General features: G+C 37.7%; 1 protein-coding gene across 1 annotated transcript; it reads left to right on the top strand.

The window, feature by feature from the left end:
- The first annotated feature begins 1,264 nt into the window (after positions 1-1,264).
- On the top strand, positions 1,265-17,414 carry LOC128356257 (E3 ubiquitin-protein ligase Itchy-like). Its single transcript, XM_053316746.1, has 24 exons — positions 1,265-1,360; positions 3,013-3,092; positions 3,782-3,923; positions 4,668-4,792; positions 5,834-5,965; positions 6,436-6,484; positions 6,620-6,798; positions 7,041-7,299; positions 7,543-7,638; positions 7,978-8,152; positions 8,787-8,856; positions 8,986-9,070; positions 10,225-10,353; positions 10,633-10,705; positions 10,891-10,962; positions 11,065-11,153; positions 11,392-11,551; positions 11,660-11,793; positions 12,364-12,504; positions 12,733-12,853; positions 13,024-13,128; positions 13,368-13,464; positions 13,557-13,629; positions 14,696-17,414. Exons 2-24 carry the CDS (start codon positions 3,068-3,070, stop codon positions 14,793-14,795), a joined length of 2,631 nt encoding a protein of 876 aa, XP_053172721.1. The 5' UTR covers positions 1,265-1,360; positions 3,013-3,067; the 3' UTR covers positions 14,796-17,414.
- Positions 17,415-19,244: the final 1,830 nt, after the last annotated feature.

Here is a 19,244-nt window from a genome sequence, read left to right as displayed (position 1 = left end):
CTGTCCTTGAGTTCAATTTTGAGGTAATTTTACTTAATTTGAGTATTTTACTTTTATGCCAATTCATACTTCCACTACATTTCAGAGGGGGAATACTATACTTTGTTTGTTCTACTACAGTTAGCCTATTTGACAGCTTTACAGTATGTGCTGTTTACTTTATAGATAATACAACAATATTTTGAAATACAACACATAAGTACATAAGTTAAGGATTCATATATATATATATTCATATATTTAATCAAATATTGATGCTTTTTTATGTTCACATTGAACAGGATTAGCTTTCATAATCTCATTGTATAGTGATACAATGTGTAAAATAAGAAGAAAGGCTTTCTATTCTTTTCTATTACAATTACTACTACTGTACAACAACAGCTACTATGGCTTGTACTAGACCACAATGACTACTAATGCTGATAGTCATATTAAAGATAACAATATACTACTGCCTACAAAAAAAATATTTTAAGCACATTTACATCCTGAGCACAGAGGTCTATTTGTACTCAAATTATATCTAGAGTCCTGCCTTTGTTTGTGGAAACTGAACACATCACTCTCATTCAGTCCCAGAAGAGGACAGAGAGTGTCACTCATGCTACTTGGATGAGGTTTTGAATAAATGCATTTTATATTCTACTGTCCATTTATCATGGCTGTTATGAACTGTTGTATCTGTGTAAACTATGCAGTCTATGGTAAACATTTATATGAAGCCTAAACCTGGCAATACATTTCACCCTTACAAAAACAATTCCCTGATCTGTACAACTTGCATATTTTCGACAGCAGTGGTTCTCAAACTCTGCAATTGACTGGCGACTTGTCTCACCCAATGATTGCTGGGTTTGGCTCCAGCCCAATTTTTGGTATCTAAATAAAAAACAAAAAGCTATACTGTACAGATAGAGTTTTATTACTGTTTATTATTAGTTCTTTGTTTTAATACCCCTCCTCACACTTCTGGTTTTACCATAGACTGTATATACCCACTATTTTTTTTTACATCTTTATCCTACCTCTGGTGTTTCCACACAGCAGATTCACAAGAGTCATAGCGTTTCCTGTTTTTATTGAGTATGTTTTTGCATTGTTTGTTGTTTATTGTGTTTTTTTTGTGTGCTTGTTTATTTGTTTTTTAACATGTAAAGCACGCCGTGTTACATTATCCTATATGAAAAGTGCTTTTTAAATTTGTATTTAACTTTTATTGTGAAAACTAGGCACCGGAAAAGCTGGTATCGTCCTGGCTAGCTAGCGGAACAGCAGTGTGTGCTGATGGCAGGCACCAAGCTGTCAACAATCTAGGAAAGTAAAGTCTGTGTGACCCTTCATCGTCTGCCTCCGTCAGGTAGGAACGATAAAGACATTTACTGAACCAGAAGTGTCAGGTTTACTCCATTGAACGTTCGGCTCAGTTCCGGGAGCCGGCTGCCGTTAGCATTACTAATGTTAGTGAATGCAATGGTTAGCTCTTAGCTTTGGTTCAGGACGTCGGAGAGCAAAGTTGGTCCAGGTTGCCCAGGACTTTAACATGTCCTGTTTTAATTCACTAAATATCTACATCAAAGCCAACAGGCCATCTTTATAATGTCACTTCTGAAACGTTAAATGTATATATAAATATATAAAACAATGCTAGTGTTTTAGCTCCTGGTGGCTAACCCTCCTGCTAGCCTCACAGTTCACGTTAAAGCTGGTAAGGGACGTTTCCTTTGGCCTCGTTTATAATTTCATGTTATATTTATTACATGAATTATCATCTGATTCTGTCAATATATGTCTCCTATGTGAACGTTTCCCTGCTGTCCACTGTTTATATGATCTTGTCGCTCTGTCAGAGGACGGTGAAAGATTAGCACGGCAGGTTTAGTGAGACTCATTTAGCCGAGTTAAGGTTGGGATTTACTGTTATAGAAGTGACTAAGTTAAATTAGTTTCTTGAAATAGCCAAGATCACATCAATAATGTTTATTTGGCGGCAATGTATGTAATTGACAACCATAGTGATCTTAACTGTATTGTTTTTGGTATGACAGACTTGGACAGTGCTGTATGTAAAACACGTGCTGGGCAGTAGATACAATGTCCTTATAGTGGGATTATATATTATAATATACTACTACTCCTACTGTTACTACTACTAATAATAATATCTTTATTATACCTGTCATACAATAAATGCACCTCCAAGTGCTTTACAAACAAAAATAAACATACACAAAGTGCTTCACACTAAAAGGAGCATAGAGCAATGTTAAAAACAAAACCAAAACTAAAGAAAAAGGGAAAAAAAATAAAAGCATAAATATAATATAAGATGGAATATAAGAATAAAAATGATTTTTAAAATAGTATATAGTAAAAGTAGCAAAAAAATTGAATAAAAACAATTCAAAAATCGAGTAAAAATACATCTATTAAATTAAGTGCAGTAGTGACTGATAGAAAAGCTAAACTGAAGTTTTTAGCTTTAACTTGAGTGAACTGGCTTCCCTGATATATCGGTAGTTTGTGCCATAGTTTTGGGGTTAATGATGTTGAAGTGTAGGCTCAATTTATTTATCCATGAAGCAAAGTCAGCTGAAAATTTTAGATTTTATTCTGTTGGTTTATGAAGATACAAGATTGTCCTTTTGTTAAATATTGTTGAATAATTAGAGACTGATTTAAATGTAATCTCCATGTGTGCTTTTGTATGTAAAGACAGTCTATATCTTACACTGACTGTAGAAACCTGGTGGACTAATCTAGGTCTAAACTCATTGGGGTGAACAAAGATGTTTTCTTAAGCCTGTAGAATATGATGTGTATTTAATTTAAAATGATATTTTGACACTTATTTCATAGATATTGCACTTCCTGTGATTTGAAAATTGCAGCAGGCCATATTTCAGTTTTGATACAGTTTCAATGAATTGTTCAGCTTGATCCTAATCATTCATTAAGTGGGTTACCTACATAGAGTATTCCTGTGTTTACGTCTCATGTCATTGGTTGCAGGTGTTGAACGTCCTTTTGGTGTAGCTGCACAAGGCTGCAGTGTTATGGATGAACCATGAAGGCCCAATTGCAAGTCACTGGTAAGTTACTTCAGCTGTCATTGAAAGAAACTGATGAATGGACTATTTACTAGTACTGGGTTTTAATGGGTCTAGTTCTCGTTTTAAAACCAGTATCAATCCAAGTACCCTTTAAGTGATACCGATACCAACTGAGTCCTTCATTAGATATCCATCATGTGAATAGAAGCATTCAATTGCATAAAATGCCGGCCCTCCTCCACATCTAAATTATTTGATTTTTACACAAATGCATTTTGAAAGTTTTCAAATTATTAACACTTTCAGACAATCACGTGTCGCAATAAATCAAATAATGTTTATGTTGATTGGCTGTGAGCAAGTCCATACAAATAGTCATATTTTCTAGCTCCGGGTGAAAAAAGGATCGACTGCAGGTATCATTTGATGGGAGATATTTTGATACTACTTAGTATAGATTTATTTTGGTCGATACCTTAAAGGTATTGAGTATCGATATCCAGCCCTACCACTGACCATTTGGTTGTTGCATTGTAATGTTCAGTGTTTTATGACAAAGATCTGTCAGTGACTTGTTGTACTTAGCATTGGGAGGTGTGCTATGTATACTGTATGATAATGGTATAAACAACGGTCCCATCTTCACCCAGTTGTAACCACTGATGACTTCTGATTAAACCCACTGAGAGTTACACTACCTTCAGGGTCACCTCATTTGTGCTTTGCAGTGCTTTCAGCCAAGCTGAAGGAAAACAAAAAGAACTGGTTTGGTCCAAGTCCATATGTGGAGGTCGCTGTGGACGGCCAGTCAAAGAGAACTGAGAAATGCAACAACACGCACAGTCCCAAATGGAAGCAGGCTGTCACTGTGTAAGTATGGGTGTTACCGTTTGTCACAGGAGAGGAAACAGTAAGCAAGCAAATACTGAAGCTGATAAACATGCAAATGGATAATAGAAATATTATCAACTCAATAGAAAGCTACATTTAGTCTACATACAGTATTGTAGGTGGTAACATTATATTTATATAGGTCATTCAGCTTTGAATTTGGCGATTCAACAAAGACAGACTAAATACGTTAAGGAAATATTTGATGTATCAAAACAAAAATAATGGGGGAGCTCTCACTATTCTTGCACCCAACACCTACTGTTTTACCATTGTTATGTGTTTGCACCATCAAAACAGGGCCCAGTGGGTTCAATTTAGCAACTGTTTAGTGACACTAATGACCAACCTCAGTGCTATTCCTTAATTAAGCCTTGTTGCATAAATAATAAGAGCACTGTATTTCACATGTATTAATAGTATCAAACCTGAAAATATGTATTTATTTTCCACCTTGGAGCCCAGAATTCTTTTTGCAGTCTTACCAAAAAGGTATTCAACTAAAGTCAACCATGAAAAAAAAGCAAATAAACCCTCACATTTGAAGCAGTAACCAGGATAGAGTTAGGAATGTATTCTTTGTGAGTGAAGTTAATGATTAATTGAACACCAAAATTGGCATTGATGTATTTCCCACTGATCTGTTTACTGATTTATCCTGGTGTGTTGTTTTCTCCGCTGTTTGCTGACACAACATGTTAACAATTCCTTGCTTCTCTACAGGATCGTGACTCCTGTCAGCAAGCTGATCTTTCGTGTTTGGAGCCACCAGACGCTCAAGGCAGACATCCTACTGGGAATGGCCACACTGGAGCTCAGTGAGACCCTTAAGGCTAATGACCTGAAATGTGAGTCCACACTACCTTTATTCTCCTATGGACTTATCTTTGTGGGAACTTGTTATAGCACAGTAGTCTTTCGGTGGTGTTTGCTTATACTGTTATTTGCCATTTTAGTCCCAAATATGAAAAAGAAAGCTATCCAAAGAAGAGCATGGTATTAATATCTCCTGGCTCAGACAGTTGATTCCCACAGAATACTCTGAAATATTTAGGCGAAAAAAAAAACCTCCCCTGGATGGCTTGTTTATTTCAGGATAATCAGTCCTTGTAATTTCACTGTCAGTATTAATTTAATGTCTGTGTCTATCAGCAGCATATTGTATTTGGCAGATGTTGTGTAAAGTGTAGACACTGTACACACTTGTTATGTAAGAGTGGATATGTGCTGGTGTTTGTTATGGGAATGTTTTATTGGCCTCTGATAAGATTAACAACCAACATGCACACTACTGACTAGTTTTCCATTTCCCTGGGATGCAGGTCTTACTAAGGCTCATGACCTGTGCTTGCTGTGTGTTTATAACTCTGTACAAAGGGTCCCCTCAGACCTGGTCAGCGTGTGCAAATCATGTGACATAAAATTCAGGTCCATATTCTGAATTACAGCTGCCTGCTTTTCATTTGCCATCAGAGGACAACATTCAAAACGCCCTGTTGGTGGCCCCTCAGGCCATGTTTCTTACATGTGACTATAGTGGCCTGAGCTGACCGTGTGACTTCCACTGCCATCTTTATAGGCCCCTACTCTCACTAGCAAGTCTAAAACCAGTAACACATGCCTTGGTAATCAGCTGATTGTTAAATACCAGTGAGGGTGACCTACCTAAGGAAAATGTTACTTAATTCTTTATTATTTTTAATATCAGATATCATATTAGGAACGGTAAATACATACAGTGGCAAATTCTACTACCTCGGTGCAGCCTTAGCAATTGTTTTGATGCTGTTGTGATGAGATAAGTTAGTGTTTGTGTGATGGGTTTTGTCAGTGTTGCAAAATTTAAGCACCTGTTTTATCGCGGGGTGGTGATTTTGTTTCTTCCTCAGTGTGTGAGGTGGTGCAGACACTGCAGCTGTCTTCTGACAGAGACTCGCGGGACATTGTAGGTGACCTGTCAGTCTGCCTGGATGGCCTGCAGGTGGACCCAGAAACCTTTGCTGCGGCAGAGAGAAAACAGGGTAAGAAACTATTGCTGAGAATCATTTTAGTTAAAAAAGCACAACACAAATGTAATGTTATTTGGCCTATGATCAGAGCTCTTTCAACGGGCTTGGCTAATATCATAGACTGATTTTAGGTTATCATAGATATTGTGTAATACAGTCAAGGAGTAACAAGAAATTGCCTCACAGGAATGCCAGTTATATGTTTGAGGCAACATAAAACAGTGCCTTCATGTATTTTTCAAGTGTAACATATGCCTCTTAGTCCATATCAAGGACCACATTTAAGAGACCATTACATCGGCGAATACGAATACATTGTTATCAGAGTCAACTAATGATGTCACTATGGGCCAAAAAACACTGTGTTTTTGGCTCTAGTTCTCTTTAATATTGTGGAAATAACAAAGTATAAAGAAAACTCTGTACCACCAACAGCATACTGAATTATTGTACACTTGCTTTCCCGTTCTCTGTCATTCCAGCTTCTGTTCCAAATGGAAAGGCAACACAAAATGGAGACAATGACATAAGGTAATAAACCCTTAATTGTGGGACTCTAAGAGCGTTTTTGGACATATCTTGGGATATTAGTTTGGTTAAATACATAATAAACATTATGTACCTGTAGCGTAACATCACTGTGAATATTCTCATTTTAATCCAAAGGGCCAGCAGAGACATGTCTCCCTCCAGTGACTCAGATGAATGGGTCATTGTACCTAATGGTCACACTGTGAATGGTACAGGTTCTCCTTCCCATTCTCCAGGGGGCTCTACTGCTTCACGTCCTCCCCGACCTGCCCGCCCTCCACCTCCTACACCCCGCAGACCTGCAGCCTCACCAAGTAGGAAAATACAAATGACTTTGAAATCAATATAAGTAGTAACACTCTAACATGGATTCACATATCATTTTTCATACTAGTCAAATATTTCACTGCCATTCTCGCATACCAGAGATTCCTTTCATACACTAAAATGGTATGTGCACTTTCACGTGACTGCAATGAAAACAAACACACCACTGCAAATGCATTTACAAATGTATGCTTTCTCTGTGCCCTTGTCGCTCCTCCACCCCTTCCAGCTTCTTCCAGCAGTTCTTCTCCCAGTGAGCTGAGTGAAGGCCCACCCACAGATGGCTCCTCTCAGGCATCCGCAAGCGGGTGTTCAGATCAGCAGGATGACGCCGGTGCAGGAGCAGCAACAGCAACAGCAACAGCAACAGCAACAGCGAGTTCCTCACAGACAACAAGTGGCCCCAAACCAGCGGCTTCTGCTTCAGCTGCTCCGACCACTGTAGCTCCTCGAATCACACCCATGAGCAACGGTCCCTTGCCACCAGGGTAAAGGGCAATGCACTACACTTTGTTTTTCAGCTCTTTGAAAGTAGTCTCTGCTAAGACACCTATGAAAATACCTTACTGTATAAATGCTTATGTGTGTTATTATTTTTTAATGTTGTCAAGTTGTAGGCATTTTAAAGAGCAGTTGTTTTCAGTGGCAGTATGACTCTGAATCTCTTTACTATGCAGTTGACCTCCAGCTGAATCCAGTTTTCTGCTCACTCATTCGTGTTGTCTTTGCAGGTGGGAGCAAAGGGTAGACCAGAATGGACGCATGTACTATGTGGATCACATTGAGAAAAGAACAACCTGGGAGAGGCCTGACCCTCTGCCTACAGGGTACCAAAACACCTTCATCTTTTATACTATGGATATTAACATGGTTCTTGCTCTGCTCTTTTGGACTGTGTGGTATAATACAATAAAAATGGTCTCAGATTAGAAGAGACATATTTTATCACCACTTTTATAATAACTGTAGAGCTGCACTCTTTTTTAACTGCACTTTATGTTTCTAAATTTAATGTCAGATGTGATTACAGTATAATACTAGGACAAATTTAAATTACCTGTATTTCTGCTTTAAATATGGAAGCCAGGTGAAGTCCTTTGACAGATCAGACATTTGGCCTACATTGTCAACTTAGCACTGCTTTCTTTTTACTCCTGTTTCTGTAGGTGGGAGCGCAGGGTGGACCCAATGGGTAGGGTGTACTATGTCGACCACATGACCCGAACTACTACATGGCAACGCCCCACGCAGGAGTCAGTGCGTAACTATGAGGAGTGGCAGCACCAGCGCAGCCAGTTGCAGGGAGCAATGCAGCAGTTCAACCAGAGGTTCATTTATGGGGTGAGAGATGTCACTGTGTTAACCACTGGTTAGACTGGTTTTATTTACTCGATGTAAAACACAGTTTGAAGATTTGATAAGAATATGTATTAGTTCAGATTAATTTAATGAGAAAGTCAAAATTCAGAGTTAAGAAGTTAATGTAGTGTATTTCTTGAAACATTATGCTTAAAGCAAATATTTCTAGTATCATATGCCACTCTATAATAAGGATGTATTAGTAGCTGACACTTCTCCAAAATGAAGGAATTTGCATGTGAGATCATGCAGAAGCAGAACTTAAATGCCACATGATGATTTTTATGGTCACTTTCTTTTTGTGCGTAACTCACAAAGATGACAAACTGTGTGCCTGAAATATATTTTAGCATTCTCAAAATCAATTTAATCACCTAAAAATCCTCTAAAATAAAATCTATAACCACCGTTATGGTTCCCCAGTAAACAAGCTACTGCTTTAAAATGTCCGTCATGGTCATTTCTTCCTAAATGTAAGCTTTTGACATCTATATTTCTTCTCAGTGTTTCTGTGTCTAATTTGGCCCAATGATGAGTCTTCATGAATCATGATAGCTATTTTAAATTCTTTTTTAGGCCGTATCAGCATGTGTCAAATTCTCTCTTTTCTTCTCAGCTTCAAGACCAGCTCGCAGCGACAGCCAATAAAGAGTTTGACCCGCTGGGACCTTTGCCGCATGGTTGGGGTAAATATCACTGAGCATTAGACATTTAGTTTAGCTGTAATTACTGAAATGTCAAGAATCCATAATAAACAAAAGGAGGACTGGAAATAATATATATATATTTTTTTGTTGTTTTTTTTGTTATGTCAGAGAAGAGAACAGACACCAATGGCAGAGTGTATTTTGTTCATCACCCGACTCGAACGACACAGTGGGAAGACCCCAGGACACAAGGGTGAGTGTGTGTGTGTGTATGTGTGTGTATGTGTGGATAATGATCAACACACTCCACCTAAGTGCAAATTTACGGATGCTGAAACCTCAAAAGCAGAAATCAACAAATCAGAAGCAGGGCAGTATTTATTATGTTCAGTAAGATTTGTTTTGTTGCTGCCATCTCTTTTGAAGATATTGCGCTATACAGCTCAACTTTGCTATGTTTTATCACATTAACACCTAACCCTAACCCTTAGTCAAACCTTTGGAGTATAAATGATTCTGCCATTCAAGTAATATATCCCTAGTTGTAGTTCTGTGTCGTGGCCAGTGAGGGGCAACAATGTGTCAGCAACCCAGCTCCAGTATTTATAAATTTCTTGATGTAGATAATACTTCCTCTCTGCTTCAAGACTTAAGAGGGTTGGACATCTCAATGGCAGTAAAAACATGCAAACATTCAGGGTGGTGTGGAAGCAAAAAATGTTTAATGATTTAAGATAACAACAAGCTTTCTCAAAGGTATCGATTGGATTCAAAAGTCTTGAGACTGTACAGACTAATACAAGATAATTACTTTTAAATGGTTCCTGTGCTGGATCATCAGTAAACTGCAGCTAATGAGGAATTTGTGGGCGCACAAAGGAAAAAGCATCTGACTAAACGATATTTAATGTATTCAGTTAATCATTGTCAAGCAGTTTGGAGGAAGCGCTGTTTTCTTTATCTGAAGTTTTCTTTACCCTTGAATATAGCATCATTCTGTATTCTGCTCAAAAAAAAAAAAAAGGATAGAAACCTTCATTGATAATAAAATAAAGATGGTATTTTGAATCCCTTGGATTATTTTTGAATAAAAATATAATACTGAATATTCAAAGATATACAAAATAGTCTGAAAAAAAAAATATATATCTCAGTCTGACTTCCTGTAAACCTGTTCATATCAAGCAAACCCCAAACTTCAGAACAATCATGTCATATTTGGAGGAATGCAAAAGCATTACATATGTTGTAACTCCTGGTATAATTTTGATGTGATCATAAATACTTAATGCTTCTGTTTGTGTACAACATAATTCCCCAATTCCCCTTGTAATGTGAAGATTGTGGCTAGCTTATTTTTTTTTTAATAAATAGCTTTATGTATTCATGTGTGTTTGTGTTGTTCAGGTTGCTGAATGACAAACCTCTGCCAGAAGGCTGGGAGATGAGGTTCACAGTGGATGGCATTCCCTACTTTGTAGACCACAACAGGCGAACCACAACCTACATCGACCCACGCACAGGGAAATCCTCACTGTAAGTTGTTGGTAAATTGTTTGTGTTGGCTTGCTCCCATTAAATACACAGATGTCATTCAATGTAGAAGAAGAGAAAAGACTTGACATCATCTGACTCCACCTGCTACCATTGTCCATTGTATCATGTCAGATACATAATTTGAATATGCCTAAATGATAGACATAGTGACAGCATAATTGCAGTTGTCAAATCATGGATGTGTATAAGCACTTACATACCTTTCCTGAGTGTGTTTCTTGAGTTGTGAGAAAGTGGTCCTTCTGGTCTTTTCCACAGTGAGAATGGGCCACAGATAACCTATGTCAGGGACTTCAAAGCCAAAGTGCAATACTTCAGGTTCTGGTGTCAAGTAAGTACCACCTCAGCACATTTATGAAAATACTTAATTATCTTCTATTATAAAACTAACAAGGGGAAAATCATCCATCTGCTATTTTACCATGGGCATTTCATATCTATCGGTACTTGACTGTGCAATGATGCAAAGCATTCAAGTCTGTTAATATTTGTATGTTTTGTGTTTCCCCCTCTCAGCAATTGTCAATGCCTCAGCACATTAAGATTACCGTCACCAGGAAAACCTTGTTTGAGGATTCATTCCAACAGGTGATTATGTGCATATACTGTCTTCTTTCTTCGTTTCTAGGACCATCATCACGATAATGGTTGAGATGTGCAATTCTTTTAATTCTTTGTCTGCATTCGAAGATCATGAGCTTCCACCCTCAAGATCTGAGGCGGAGACTGTGGATCATTTTTCCTGGAGAGGAAGGTTTGGACTACGGAGGTGTGGCTAGGTAAATAGTTTCCACTTATAATAATGTTATTGTTTGAACTTATTGAATGACTCCTTCTATAAGGTGTGTTTTGTATGCATTTGTAGCTTTTGGCACCACCTTGCCAAACACAACCTGTTGCAATAATAACAGTGTGCCTAATTCTGAACACTGATCTAAAAGCTTTGGCAAACTACCTCGCTCAACCAGTACGAACACTTCCACTTCATTGTTTATTTTTTTCATGGTTTCTTTTTAGGGAATGGTTCTTCCTGCTTTCTCATGAGGTACTGAACCCCATGTACTGTTTATTTGAGTATGCTGGCAAGGACAACTACTGCTTGCAGATCAACCCCGCCTCCTACATCAACCCTGATCACCTCAAGTACTTCAAGTTCATTGGGCGCTTCATTGCCATGGTACCTGCACTGTTTGCCTACACATGTCTTACTGTGTCCTTTTGAACTGTAAGCAATGCCAAAAAAAGATGGATCATGTCACCTGACAACTTTGTATTTCCATTCTAGGCTTTGTTCCACGGCAAATTCATCGACACAGGTTTCTCCCTGCCCTTCTACAAGCGTATCCTGAATAAACCTCTGGCTCTCAAAGATCTGGAGTCCATAGATCCAGAATTTTACAACTCTCTCATCTGGATCAAGTAGGTCTGGGGATAGTAGACATAATGTGTAACATGGTGGGTGGGTTGCTGAGGGACATGCACATGATATGTTGATGATGGGGTGGGGGGAGTTGCATGAAGTTTAAGTGGGGCCAGAATATTAGTATAATAGTTTTTTTCTCATTATGCACTTAACATAGTTTTGTTTAAACATTTAAATAAAAGGAGATTGATAGCACACATTCTATTATCAATATACAATAACACGACTGGATCAATTTCAATTCTTATTATAGAGCCAAACCACAACAGAAGTTATGTCAAGGCATTTTTCACATAGATCAGGTCTAGAGCTTACTGTTTGATTTAAAGAGACACAATATTCCCCCATGAGCACTTGGCGACAGCAACAAGGAAAAACTCCTCTTTTTAATGGGGAAAAAACCTCAAGCAGAGCCGGGCTCTGGGTGGGCCACCAGCTGACTCGACTGGTTTGTTTGAGAAATAGATAAAATAATTTACAATACTCTTATCCTTGATAGAGATGGAGGAATGGATTATAGTTTTGTGATTGAAACTGTGTTAATGCTAATAATCCTCTCTCTACAGGGACAATAACATAGTGGAGTGCGGTCTGGAGATGTTTTTCTCAGTTGACAAGGAGATCTTGGGTGAGGTCACCACCCACGAGCTGAAACCAGACGGAGGAAACATTCAAGTAACTGAGGAAAACAAGGAGGAATACATCAGGTACTGCTGCATCCTCTGTTGCTTTTTACTAACCGTCCATCTTCATATACCACATTTGTACTTCACTTTTACACCCCACACATTTACTGATGATATCATCCAGGCTGACTTGTAATAGCTGCAGCACCATGGTATATATTACACAACCACAAGTGTACAGCAGTTGGTCATTTTTCTTTCCTCAGTTTGTATGCAGTTATGCAATAATCTTTATATCTCTGTGTCTAGGTTAGTGGCAGAGTGGAGGCTGTCCAGAGGAGTGGAGGAGCAGACTCAGGCGTTCTTTGAGGGCTTCAATGAAGTTCTGCCCCAGCAATATCTTCAGTACTTTGATGCTAAGGAATTAGAGGTATTAAATTAATAAGAATAAGAATAGGAATAGGAAAAGTTCATTTTATAAACAGACTGTGGTTGGTCTTCTCTTGTGAACATCAGATTTCAAAATTGTGTTGATTCTGCTGTGATGTTTTATAGGTCTAGTTTAAAAGAGTGAAAATGTTGCTTCCTTCTTGTGTTTAGGTGATGCTGTGCGGGATGCAAGAGATAGATCTGGTTGACTGGCAGAGGAACACCATCTACAGACATTACGCCCGCAGTAGCAAGCAGATCCTGTGGTTCTGGCAGGTTGGCACATACTCCAGCACACACACTCAGACTGTACTGTTACTATACTTATATGTTCAATTCAATCATGATTAACAGCTGTAAGAGACAAAACACCATTTCCTCTGCGGATTTTAATACGGTTTAATACAACCGAGCAAACTTTGGGACATCAAGAGAATTATACTAATATACTGTTCATGTATAATGGAGTTCAGTGCTGGATTTAATAACAACATAACAAAATGATCTGTTGACAGTTTGTAAAGGAGATGGACAACGAGAAGAGGATGAGACTGCTGCAGTTTGTCACAGGAACTTGTCGTCTTCCTGTGGGTGGCTTCACTGATCTGATGGGTACGCAAAACAGACACACGCTCACACTGTATATCACGTCAGAATGGTTTATTTGATTTCATTGTCTTTATGTTTACTTTTGACAAATACAGGAAGCAACGGGCCCCAAAAGTTCTGCATCGAGAAAGTGGGCAAAGAGAACTGGCTTCCACGAAGCCACACATGGTAAGGTCATTTTTTTCTGCCTCTACACCCAAAAAAACTCCTTCATAAGGTATGACATCAGAATCCTTGTTCAAATTGGTGTAGGATTTAACTTTCATGACCAAGCCCCCTTAGTCATATCTGATTCAGCCTTTTTGCATTCCTTCCTTTATTGTTTGTATTTACTTTGACATTTGAGGTTATGTATTTGCATATGAGAGTGCATTGTTGCTGAACTTCGAGTAATACAGCTGACAGTTTATTTGTTTAATAAATTCTCTCATGCAGCGTCATGTGAAAATGCAGCCTTCAGGGGATAGTTTGGATTTTTGAAGTGGGATTGTTTTAAATATAGCTGTATGTAAGAAATATATTCCAAGTAATCATAAAATGGCCCTGATATGTCACCATACATTAAGGAATCATGTTAATTTCAAACACTGATATCACGGACAGTAGTAGTCCAGCCAGAATATTCGCATTTGTGTGAGAGCAAAGTGTCCTTAAAACTCTGTTGCCGCTTATTAGACCGATCACACCCGCCCCCGGACAGACACCTAGTGTAACCCCCTCCCCTCGGAATGGACCTCCCTGAAATGACTTTCTGCACATTGGGATGTCTGACTGTGGGTCGCCTCCTCACTCCGCATTGTGTATGTTGTGCTCGTCTCGTGCGTGCAGGATCACGTCGAACAACTGGCAACCCGCATGAACGTCAACTCTGGGAGGAGGGGGTGAGGAGTGACAGCTCTCTCCAGTGTTTTGAACGTGGGCTGCAGTACCATTTCTAAATGCTTAGTGTCAGAGTTACATACTTGAACTTTGAGGTCCTGTATTACCTGATTTGGTTCAGCAAACCACAGTTTGGAGAAGCAGACAGGAGTACCGGCACAGAAGCTGAGCAATGTACTGCTGCGGACCGGGCCAGTGGCAAAATGTATTTCACTCATCTAAAAAAGTGGTCTACCAGTTGAATGTTACCAAGCACTTTGTTTCAAGTGAACCAAAAAAAATAGAAAAATGGGGGGTACAGGTTAAATCAAATGTATTTCTGTGAAGAGTCATTTCTTTTCTCTCTTATTTCAAGCTTTAATCGTCTGGACCTCCCTCCTTACAAGAGCTATGAGCAGCTGAAGGAGAAACTCATGTTCGCCATAGAAGAGACGGAGGGCTTTGGGCAGGAGTAACAAGAGCAGGAGCGACAGGATGGGAGGAACGAACCATATCCATGTCAGACAAGAGTGCTTTACAACAGATTCTCTCTGCAGCCAGGAGCTGCCTATGAACTGGTAGATGGACGTACACATTTTTATTTTCTGACACATATTCATATGCAGTAACAGCTGTTCCTGAGCTGTTTTGTCATAAATTTAATTTCTCTCGCAAGAGACCTGTGAATCCTCTTCACCCTGTCACTTCTCACGTATATGATCAGTTCCGCCCTAATCCATCTTATCTCACCCCGCTCAGCCCACTATCAGGCAATGAAGACAGAAGACGCTCCTTTCTCACCATGTCATGTCTGCACTCGCTGTACATTGTGCAAGTGCAGTTTCTACATGTATTCATGTGAATTTCTGCAGAAAATATTTCTTAAGAGCCTCCTCGTCAGGCATATGCACTAGAATAATAATTTCAGAGCAGACCATGTTTGTGCATTTTGACTTAAATTAAAAAGTTCATATCTAAAAGAAATGATAAAAGGCACATACATGGCTTTGACTTTGTCGGACTCAACTTTTTTTTTCTTGAAAGGACGAATGAATGGATTTTTTTTTCTTTTTTTTCTCAGTAAGCTGACTGATTGGACTGACTAGAATCCCGTAGCACATACACATTTTCTTTAATAACTTTGATAAGTGTAATCATGCTAATCGTAATAATAATTTCACTTATTTTGAAAGGTTGATGAATTAACTTTATAATGAGTTCAAACTTTTAACTAGTTTGCACATGTGAGCAGTAAGACAGTTGTGATTGTTCTTGAGAGAAGTTGTATTTTTATGTGCAATAGTTTTGTAGAAAACATTTTTGCCAATAATAGAACCAAACAATGGTTTGTTTGATCATTTTCTAAGAATTTGGTAAGTTTCAACATTTACTATTGATTTAATTCTTCAATATGAAGTAGAGGACATTTGCATATTAGCAGGTGTCATTTGGTGAAACTGGTTTGGGCGTGATTTCATTTGAAAAACCTTGGCTTCCCAAAATGCTGTGTGTGCTATATGTAATATAAGCTTAATTGACCGTGGATGGTCACTCCCTTCTTCAGAAAGGGTGACGCAAAGTATGAAGGATTTTCTTGAGGAGTAATAGTCGTTACTAATGAAGTGGGAGCATCAGAATATATTGCATAATAGAAATAAAAATTGTATAATAATTACCTATTCCCACTGAATGGTAGCCAATTCTCTGCTAGATGTCCAGAGTTAAGTATTATCCTAGATCAATAAGATGCTGAATCTTAACTGTTAAATGTGTTAAGTGACTAATGCAGTTTATGTAAATACTTACAAAGTAGAAACATGTGTTTAATATCTTAATACATATAATTCACCCAGGACCCATTTTAGTTGCAGGAATAAGTTGAGATTTCAGATTTGAAGTGAAGTAATAGCAAGTGGCCCTAGTTTTATAGGGTACTAGATATTCAGATTTGTACAGATATAGTGTAATTCATGTAAGCTCTGCTAACATCAAATTAGTTTAGTTTTAGTATCAGGTGGAGTCTCACTTTAAATGACTATGGAATCAGTCTACAGTACCAAAGTATATTTTTTTAAACCATTTGACTCAAAAAGGACACAGCCACCAAAAATAATTATTTACTTACCTTTAAATTATTACAAATTGGTCACTAGTCAGGTGAACTATATTTTACTCATTATAATCCAAATGAAAACTAAAATCTAAACATAGAAATCCAAAATCTGCCATCACCCAAATTCATCAAAGCGTTAAATATAAAATATATTTTTCTATTGGTTAGAAAACAGGACTGACTGGGTTATTTACAGCAGTTTTAAGGAAGCCTGTTCTTAACCTTTCTCAGATTGTATTCACTCTTTGTCACTGTGGATTTGAAATGTTGTTTAACAGGCCTGTTGGTAACATGGATTTGTATTTGTATCCAGTAATAACTTCAACTGTCTAAACATAGAGCTGTGGAGTACGTTTACTGGCAACATGGTGTAAATTTCTTGGCATAATTGCAGTGTTTGTGTTCTTCTTAATAGCTAAAAAAAAAAAAAATCATAATAATTTGAGAAAGGTCCCAGTAAAATGCAAAAGGATGTATCCTCAAATTTTGCCTTATATTCTCACTTGATACTCAATATTAATATCTATGTTTTTCAGTTTTCTCCCAGTTTCCTTTCATCTCTGGCAGTGATTCAGTACATACACACCTACAAGGTTTTGTCTCTGTGAGTAGCTGCTGTTGTGGACATTTTTGCAGAGATTGTTATAAAGAAAAGTGAACAGTTTACAAATGATACGTGGATGACTTAATGATAGCACCTTGTCACTCCGAAATGGCCGATTTAACCACTTCACTGTTTAATCACTGCTGCGTTCCAGATCATGGAGCAGTTAGATGTATAGAAATATGCAAAGTAGTGTTTTAGATGTACTGATTGCATTGTAAATCATGTTGATAGTGTAATCACTGTTTTTTGAAGCTCTAACTTTTTTGATAACTGGAAGTCAATGATTGAATACTATTTATTAGTAGGATGGGTTTCATGTAACAATTGACTGGATTGATTGAGAGAAAACAGTAATAAAATGATTCAAACACTGGGCTCCTGCAGGATGCTTGTCAATTGTATTTTTTTTAATCATTGCAAATCTTAACAATATTCAGTAATATGACACTATAACTTTTGCTTGTATATTTCTTCTTATTCAACATATTTAAAAACATGACTTTGTTTGTTGTCCTTATATAAAAAACACAATGAAGGTATTCTTAATATTACGTCAGAGGAAGTAAATGTTACACTACACTGGTTAATATTGATACTACTGTTAATTATTAAATGCATCCTGCTGGATGTATTGTGGGCCCTATTCAGTCAGAAGCCCCTTAAATAATCACCATAGCAACATCCTCACAAGTATCTGTGTCCCAATGACATACTACTATCTAATTTTAAGCAGATTTTGAGAATGCCAATAATAATGATACACAAAGGTTCCAAGATGCATACTAAGTCAAGATTTCTGACTGTTTTAAACTATATTGTCCCAAAATACAGAACACAGAAAGCAACACAGGAGGAGCTGCTTACAGCTGCAAAGCTGTGGGAATCTGTGGGAATCTGTTTTTTTAATACCGTACACTATTAGTATGTAAACAGTGACACAACGTGTGTTAGGACTATTCACTGTACTGTTGTGAAATGTGTCTCGACTCTTCTTATGAGGTGTCCAGTCTGAGATTATGTAATAGTACAGTAGCAAAATCCAGTAACCAGCATTACGTAACAGTTTAATAAGTAGGTATACAGTCATCAGCCTCTTCATTAGGTTCACCTGAGCAGTCTTATTCAATCCAATACAACAGCTCTGCCATAAAGTCTTCATTTTCAGTTTTTGTTGACATTGTCAGAAAGGTGATCATTGTAAGTGGTGGTGGTGTACTGGGTGCATTATCTCAGGATATTTTAACCTTAGCTTTAAATGTATCTGTACCACAAACAGAACTTGGTAAAAGTGATTTCAAATAAATCATTTTGCAGCACACAAATGGAACGAGCTTCAGAAGACTTTAAAACTGGACTCTTTTTAAACATTTGTATTTGTATGTTGTCAATCATGTTTGCATATGTTTCTCTTAGTGTGTGATATGTTTGACTTATCTATTGTCTGTTGGTGAATTGTGTATTGTGTGTTGTGTGAATTTCTTGTAGAAGGGTCTCTCTTGAAAAAGAGATTCACATCTCAATGAGACTACAAAGGATTCAATTAAAATGACGGTGTTCCTAATATTAAGCCCCTCATGTATGTAATGGAGTGGTAAAAATATTAGGCACACCATTCAATATAATGCATCCTAATACACATAAAGCAAAATTATTACCTTCCTGACAATGTCAACAAAAATTGAAAATATATAAGCTTCATACATTTAGAATTTATGGAAACGTTGTTGTATTTGATTGACAGACTTGTAATGCCAAGGTGCTCTTCAGAACGATTTAGAAGATCCTTTAAACCTGGTGCAGTGAAGTTTTTTAATGTTGTTGATTGATTGATTGATTGATTGGTTTGATGTGGTGTCTTGACCTTATCGTGTACTGCCTGAGTATTGTGTGTTTCCTTCCTGTATGTTGTTTGTCTTTGTGTAAGGGTGACATTCAGTTTCTCCTCTAGATGATTAATACAATCTTATCTTATCTTACATAAACCGATCAATGTTATTCTGTCCTGACTAACCTGTTGTTTATTTTGTCCCCAAAAACTTTGATGGAGCCATTCAAGTAAGGATATATAAATATAAGCTAATTTTTTTTGGATCTTTAGGTTATTTTAAACACCGACAGTCTGCTTAAATTAAAATGACATAGGAACCAAGTTACCATCCTGCGTTACGACCATTTTTCCCTGTGACACTTTATTCTCGGGTGCAG

The sequence above is a fragment of the Scomber japonicus genome, chromosome 3 (genome assembly GCF_027409825.1).
Source record: "Scomber japonicus isolate fScoJap1 chromosome 3, fScoJap1.pri, whole genome shotgun sequence".
NCBI lineage: Eukaryota > Metazoa > Chordata > Actinopteri > Scombriformes > Scombridae > Scomber > Scomber japonicus.
Note: the sequence above shows the minus strand (reverse complement) of the source record. Positions and strands in the feature narration are given on the sequence as shown.

Coding starts and splice junctions, on each gene's coding strand:
- LOC128356257 (XM_053316746.1), top strand. CDS start 3,068: ATGAAGGCCCAATTGCAAGTCACTG. Junction 11,154..11,391: donor GACTACGGAGGTGTGGCTAG/GTAAATAGTTTC, acceptor GTTTCTTTTTAG/GGAATGGTTCTTCCTGCTTT. Junction 13,465..13,556: donor TGGCTTCACTGATCTGATGG/GTACGCAAAACA, acceptor TGACAAATACAG/GAAGCAACGGGCCCCAAAAG.